General features: G+C 40.0%; 2 protein-coding genes across 2 annotated transcripts; one reads left to right on the forward strand and one right to left on the reverse strand.

The window, feature by feature from the left end:
* Positions 211-3,243, forward strand: LOC104710330. Its single transcript, XM_010426909.1, has 2 exons — positions 211-1,428; positions 3,111-3,243. The coding sequence occupies exons 1-2, from the start codon at positions 228-230 to the stop codon at positions 3,224-3,226; spliced, it is 1,317 nt and encodes a 438-aa protein (XP_010425211.1). The 5' UTR covers positions 211-227; the 3' UTR covers positions 3,227-3,243.
* LOC104714953 lies at positions 5,035-7,134 on the reverse strand. The gene is made up of 2 exons (XM_010432417.1): positions 6,262-7,134; positions 5,035-6,165 (listed from the first exon to the last, which is right to left on the reverse strand). Exons 1-2 carry the CDS (start codon positions 7,132-7,134, stop codon positions 5,035-5,037), a joined length of 2,004 nt encoding a protein of 667 aa, XP_010430719.1.

Consider the following 8,224-nt stretch of genomic DNA (forward strand, 5'->3'; position numbering starts at 1 on the left):
CTTCATACGATATATTTAGATCTCTTTGATATATATCTCTTGTATATTTGGCCCTATCCAACCACTGTACTATATATATCTGAATCGTGAATACAATGAGCTCTACGGAGTTATACCTTTCTACATGGTATCAGACGCTTAAAAATTAGCCACCAAGCTAAAGCGATCGATCCTCTCCACTCTCTAATCTTTCTCATCTCTTTCTTTCTTCTCTTCTTTCTATCGTCATGACAACTCCTCTTTCTCCCAATGAAAAACCCTTCTCTATTTCTCAAATCAAAGTGTACATTCCTATCACGCTTGATATGAACAAACTAAACTACCAAGCATGGCGTGAGCTCTTTGAGACTCATTGCACATGTTTCGGTGTTCTTGGTCACATCGACGGCACCTCGTCCTCAACACCCAAGACTGCCAAAACCTGGACCGAACATGATGGATTGGTCAAGATGTGGATCTATGGTACCATATCCGAATCAATACTCGATACGGTTCTTACCACTAAGGCGACGGCTCGCGATCTCGGGCTCACGATCGAAAGCCTCTTCCGGGACAACAAGGCGGCAAGAGCTCTTGAACTAGAGAGTGAGCTTCGAACCATCGTGATCGGTGACCTCACCGTTCATGCCTATTGCCAGAAGCTCAAATCAATCTCCGATCTCTTGGCCAACCTTGACTCTCCTGTTACGGATCAAGCTCTCGTCCTCCATCTCCTCAATGGCCTCTCTGACAAGTTTGATAACATCATTAATGTTATCAAACACAAAACCCCTTTCCCTGGTTTTCTCGAGGCACGTTCGATGTTGACAATGGAAGAAAAACGCCTCTCCAAACAGATCTCACCCACCTCCATCACCACCTCCTCTGCGCCTGCTCTGCTCTACACGACTTCCGATCCACAACAACAGTCTCTCTCCTCCACCAATAACAACACCGGCGGTTTTAACACCAACAACGGCGGATCTCACAACAACAACTCCGGCGGATCTCACAACAACAACTCCGGCGGCTACTACACTAACAATCGCGGCCGTGGTCGTGGACGTAGCCGTGGTCGCGGTCGCGGTCGTTTCGGGAACAACTGGCAACAGTCGTATTTCTCTCCACCGTGGCATTTCGGCAACTCTCCGTGGACGCAGTCGTACTTCTCTTCTCCCTCTCCACTGGTCTATCCTTCTTCCCCACAACTAATGGGCTCAAATCCACACTATCAGGCCCAACAACAAAGATTTGCCCAACCAGGCCTCATTGGTCCTCCTCCTACCAGGCCCCCTCACGAGGCTCATTTAGCTCACGATCAGTCCTCATTCTCGCCGTACCTACCCGCCAACATCACTCAAGCCTTTAACACCATGTCACTTGCTGATCCTTACAACTCTCCTTGGATCATGGATTCCGGCGCAACAAATCACATAACGTCTCACCCAGGTACTCTACGTTCTACATTTAATTCGAGTATCTTACCTTCAATTACTGTTAGAAACGGATCCTTAGCTCCTGTCACAAACATTGGTCATGGCATTGTTCCTTCTTCTTCCCGCTCTGATACCATGTAGAAAGGTATAACTCCGTAGAGCTTATTGTATTCACGATTCAGATATATATAGTACAGTGGTTGGATAGAACCAAATATACAAGAGATATATATCAAAAAGATCTAAATATATCGTATGAAGATTTATGTATATCTTCATCTAACAAATAAGGGTCCAAGAAACAATGACTCCACACCAATGTAATGGTTCCTTACATATTTTGTAACCAAAAAGAGGGGACTCAGAAGAAGAAAAGTACAACTCAAGGGTATCTTAAAAAATATAGCGTTTTTCTAGTCTTCTTTTAAACACACCATTGAATGATCTAGAAATTTTAGAAAGCTTAGCTTTCCTCGATCAGTTGCAGTAAAATTTATTTACATTTAAGAAATGTCTTCTAAGCAAATATGAAAGTAATATCATATAATTTTAACGTTGACACGATGTAATATTAAAATTAATAAAAAAATATATCTGTTGACAAAAAAAAAAAAAAAATTCGTATATATGCTGACCGTGAAACATATTTGTGAAAGTAATAACTAATAAACAAGTAACTTCTAGTTCTTTTTCAAAGATAATGACTTCTTTCATTTTTTGGTGCAAAGTTTCAAAGATTTACTAGCTTATCGTTTTTGCTCTCGTTCCTTCAAGAATTATAGTGCATTTGACAACATTTTGTTTTAGTTTCCACTATCTATGGTTAAATTACTTTATCTATATTTTCCGTACGAATATGAGTAAGAACAAAATATCAAGAGGAGACAAAAGATAGTGACACGTCATTCATATTTTTTAAACGATGCTGACACAAAATACACAAACGTAAGTTTAAATTAGATCATTGGCTGAAACTTAAGTAGTTTATATATTTTGACGGTTAATCTTAATGACTTAAATTTAAGATTGACGTAGTGGAAGATTTAAAAGGTAAAATAGCGATACGTTGATTTTGAAAATATCGGAAAACTAAGATAAATCGCAAAATTCTTAGTTAATAAGAAATTTAACATAGATCCATCCTCATCAAAATAGGATATGTAATAAATAACATTTTATTTCTACGTTGCATCAAAATTATATTTCTGACCCATGAAAAAGACTCAGCAGTGCTAGTGTTAATCGGCGATAAGCTCATTCAAAGTATGATACTTTCGTTTAACAATGTATATAATTGGGCTGCAGTATCAAAAGAAAAAAAAAAAGAAAAAAAAAAGCATGATAGTAAATGATGTGATATGATCAAGAATGTAGCTAGCGACCATACGAAAGAGGGTTTGGCTGTTGCCCACTTGGGCCTTTGTCACTTTCTTTCAGGCTCATGCAACAAATAATGACTAATTCAAACAGAAAAAGTAGCCACCAATACAATAACAAACTGAAATAATTAAATAACAAAAAAAAACAATCGATTTAAGTAGTCTTACCAAACCAATAGACTTCCATTATAGATGACCTTTGTGATACAAAACCATTCCGCACAGGCGTTCACCATTATGGTGAAAGTGCATCAGAGCTCTGAAGGTGATATGAGCTTGTGAAGTGTCTCAGAATGCTGATATGCTGACGTGGTAGGTGGGCTGACGTGGAAGAAGATTATGGAAGTCATGATAAGAAGCGTGAGAAGGAAGGAAGAAGAAGATCAAGATATACACGAAGATATTGAGGGTATATTTGATCGAGAGAGTTAAGAGAGAATATTTTTTAGGATAAGGAATATTTCCTTTTAGTTAGGGATTCACAAAGATCTAGGTTAGAGATCATTTGTGTAAGGTAGAGGCTAGCCGCAAAAAGAGTTAGCACTCGTGGGGAAAAGTTTGTGAGTTTTTGTAAACCTTCAAGCAATCGAAAAAAGGCTTTGAAGGTGAGTGTGTTCATTTTACTCTTTTAGATCTACACAGGGTGTTGTGATAGATAGACAAGAGAGTAGGCTTAGATTCATAACTTGTAAAAGAGAGTTTTTATAAGTTTGAATAAAAGCGTTTGCTTGGCGCGTTCCAAGCGGTTTAAGTGATTTGTTGTCCTCTATACCTTTACATATGGCACTATCTATCACCAATGGTGCTCAACACACACGAACCATAGATGATAGATGTAGTATGTGTTTCATGAAGATACCGCAAATAATATGTGATGCTCACATATCTTTCCTCTTCGGTGTGTTGTCTGCAAAAACTAACAACTTATCTTATATAAAATAAGAACCACCGATGATATATATCACTTCATTTTTGGAAATTCTTCTCCATAAATGATTTTCGGTTGTAGAACAAATAAAAGGGAAAAACTCTTATTCCTCCCTTTTGCTCTCCCTAATCTTCAACATTTTGTCTCCAAATTAAATAAAATTTAATTTTAATAATATTTTTATTTTTATTTTATATTATTATATATGGTTTCTAAATTTGATTGTGATATATATACGAGTTAGGTAAGAACGCATAGATGCGGGAAATTTTATGAAGTCGAATAAAATCAAATCCTCGTACAGTACAAATATTCCATGAAGATTAGAGAATTTATCGACTGTTGAGGTAGACTTCTGTGTTTTTATTTTGTCAACAGCTAGAACCTAGAATGTGTGATTGTCATCATAAATAAATACATGTAGTGGTTACCAGTATACATTCATGTACCGACTTGTCACAACTCATCAAAAAAAAAAAAAAATTCGATCATCCTTTTAGCTTTATGTGTCGTCAGGTACTTAGATATACATATATACACCGTGGACAACATGGTTAAAACCCTGGGCCCCTGGCTCCCCAAAACTGTAATAATTGAAAGAAAATTATGCATTTAATACTCTATTCTTTATAATCTAAGCTAATGAAAAAAACACGTTTCATACCTCGAAAAATAAAGCAAAGAAAAAAAAACAAAACATGAACCAATTATTGCATACAAATGCAACTTTAGAGGCATATTTATATAATGTTATTTCATTCGACAGCAAAGCAAACATGAACCAATTATTATAGATTATAAGCTTTCTTTTTGTCGCGGAAGTGTCTAGTTCTAATCCAGTTGAATACTTGCATCACAGGGTGCCTACGACATTGGTCCGAATGTAATACTTTAGGCTACGAGATCATATCTTTACGTAATTTTTATTAAAATAATTTGTTCAGCTAGAAAGTTCTTACGAGAAACTTCTATAAATTTTTATGGTACTTCATTAAAGATAAATTAATTTGGATACTGAAATATTCTGTAAAGGTTGGTTTTATTCATTCTCATAAGTGTTGTATTTATACATACAAAGTATTCCTTTTCCGATAGGATCGTATCTAACTAAGAATATTGACATGTATATTCATATATCCTAATATCCCCCTTTAAGTTGGTGCGTCAAAATCTCGAACATCGAACTTTTTTTTTCTTTTTTTTTTTGAATGAATGTTAAATTATATTCAACCCAAAAAAAGTCTTTGGTACACTATATGCATCCTTATACTGAAAGTGTGATCAATGTAAACCATAGAAAAGGAAATGAAACTTAGAATCTAGTAGCCAGCCAAACATGCAGAGCATTAGCATGCTTGGGGGAAGAGAGCCGCTGGATGGAGAGGAGCTTGTTACGCATAAGTCGGTCGAGGAACTGAACCATGTGATCAGAAGAAGTCGGATGTTCTCCATGACGACGCCGATTTCGCTCCAGCCAAACTGTGTGGAGAGTTCCTTGGAAAACAAGACGTAGAATGAAGAGAGCTGGCCCAGTAATTGTAGTTGACGATAACAGGGTAAGAAGCTGTGAGAAACTAGCCGAGTGGTGACTTTCTGACAGCTTACGAGATAAATCAGCCCAAACCCATGAAGTGTAGGAGCAGGTAAAGAAGAGGTGCTCTAGCGTCTCCATGGGCGCCTGACAAAAAACGCAAGCTGTATCAACCCCTCTGTTCCAAGTCGCCAGACGGTCACCCGTCATTAATCGATTTTTTGCAGCTAACCAAAGTATGAATGAGTGCTTCGGAATAGAACCAGAGAACCAAATACCCCGATACCAGTTCACTGTTTGCCGAGGGTGACGTAGTTGCTGCCAAGTGTCGGAGGAGGAAAATCGAGGCTTGTACTGCAAGTTAGATTGGCGCCAGAGGGAGACATCCTTTCCTTGAGATAGTCCTCTATCTCTAAGATTGGTTATCTCGAGTTCGACCTTGTTCAAAAGGTCCAAATGATGGCGACGGTGACGGTGAGTAGAAACCACCAAACCAACAGTAGCTGAGGAAGGGATACCCATCGCGATAAAGCCTCTTGAGCCAAGAAGATCAAATAACCGCCCAAGAGGGCACCAATGATCAAACCAAAACGAAGTTTGCAATCCACTACAGACCTCCATCATGTGAAAACTTTTAGCCTGTGACCGATACTTAAGGAGTTTCCTCCACATCCAAGAACCCATGCTTGTTGTGTCAGGGTCTGACCAAAAAGAAGCAGAGAGCAGAAGTTCCCGTTGAACCCAATTTATCCAAAGAGATGATGAGCCAGAAACTAAGCGCCATATTAACTTAAAACAGCTAACTTTATTCGCTTCAGCTAGTGACCTCAAGCCTAAACCACCTTCAACCTTTGGCAAGCAAACATCAGACCAAGCCAACTTATTCTTCTTACTCGATAGCTCTTGGCCAGACTAGAGGAACGCAGCACAGATGCGCTCTATCTCCTTAACACAAGCACTGGGAAGACGAAACGCGGAAATCCAAAAATTAGTGAGGCTAGCTATTACAGAGCTGAGAAGTTGCAGCCTCCCTGCAAACGACAAGAAGCGGTGCTTCCAGGAGCTGATGCGTTGCCGTATCTTTTCAATCAGAGGAGTGCAGTCCGCTGGCGTCATCATCCGAGTGAGTAAGGGCAAGCCTAAGTAACGCACTGGGAGAGATGCGCTTTCAAACGGGAAGTGAGCTAGAAGAGTGTCACGCATGGAGCTAGAAACGCCTGCCAGATAAATGGTGGACTTCTCAAGACTAATACTCAGACCAGATATGGCTTCAAACTCTTTAAAGACCGCTAGAAGACCCTCTAAAGATGATTGCTTACCGTCAGAGAACACCATAATATCATCAGCAAAACAAAGGTGGGTGAGTTGCATAGAGGAACAACGAGGATGATAGCCTAAAAGCCGCGAAGCCGCAGCACGATCAAGGAGAGCAGACAAAACATTCATACACATCACAAAAAGGTAAGGGGATAGAGAGCAACCTTGACGTAATCCCCTCTTGCTCTGGAAATAACCAGCTAATTCCCCATTGATTTGAACTGAAAAAGATGTTGTGGTGATACATAGGGTGATCCAGTGAATGAATTTGTCCGGGATGTTCAGAGCCTTGAGAATATTCAGCAAGAAAGGCCATTGAACAGAGTCAAAGGCCTTGGGTATGTCAATTTTCAAGGCACAACGTGAGGATATCGTCTCTTTATGATACTCCTTAACAAGCTCTGTGGCAAGAAGCAGATTTTCCATTAAAAGTCGATCCTTGATGAACGCTGATTGATTTGGGGCAATAAAATCCGGCAAAAAGGCCTTGAGCCGATTCGCCAAAATCTTGGAAATGAGCTTATAGAGCACATTACAGCAAGAGATCGGGCGGTAATCTTTCATCTCCCGAGCATCTGTTTTCTTTGGTATAAGTGCGAGGATGGTTGAATTTAACCCTTTTGGGAGAAAACCAAAAGCGAAAAAAGACTACACCGCGTGAGTGAGATCAGCTCTAACTACCGACCAACCATGTTTAAAGAACTCAACCGTATAACCGTCTGGTCCTGGTGACTTGTTAGAGGGCATAGAAAACAGAACACCGAACACCGAACTTGCACAACAAACTATCAAATAAGGGACGTGGTAACGCCTTGGTAAAGATATCGGCAACCTGATCTTGAGTAGAACTGTGAGTAGTGGTAATAAGACCATCCTGAACAGCATCGCGAACCTGATGGCAGTCGGACTCAATATGCTTGGTCTTTTCATGGAAGACAGGATTAGCAGCGATATGAATAGCGGCTTGACTGTCACAGTAAAACGGTATTGGATGGGGATGAGTAAAACCAAATGTATGTAATAAGCCCTTCAACCATTTAACCTCCTTAAGTGTATAAGCCATAGCACGGTATTCTGCCTCAGCCGACAAACTCGAAACCGTGTCTTGCTTTTTAGTCTTCCAGGAAATAGGCGAATCCCCAAGATAACAAACATTGCCAGAAAGCGAACGGCGTGTGCGAGGACAGGCACCATGATCGGAGTCACAATAAGCCGTTAGGGTGAGATCACTGTCACGTCGAAGAAGAACACCTTGTGTAGGAGAGCCCTTAAGATATCAAACTACCCGAAGTGCGGCTTCCCAATGAGGAACAAGAGGAGACTGCATAAATTGAGAGAGAATGTGAACAATATAGGTAAGGTCAAGTCGAGTGATATTGAGGTAGATAAGACTACCGACTAAGCGACGATAAGCAGCCGGATTCGAGCAGGCTGGACCAGTGACAGAACCAAGCTTATGATTGACTTCCACAGGAACAAGGGACAGCTTAGCATTCAAGAGACCAGCCTCTTTGACAATGTCAAGAATGTACTTACGCTGAGATAAGAAAATACCGTCAGGACCACGAGCAACCTCGATACCCAAGAAGTATTTGAGCTTGTCCAAATCCTTCATCTTAAAGCACTTGTGGAGATAGTCCTTGGGCGATTGATC

This window comes from Camelina sativa, chromosome 9 (genome assembly GCF_000633955.1).
Source record: "Camelina sativa cultivar DH55 chromosome 9, Cs, whole genome shotgun sequence".
Taxonomy (NCBI): Eukaryota; Viridiplantae; Streptophyta; class Magnoliopsida; order Brassicales; family Brassicaceae; genus Camelina; species Camelina sativa.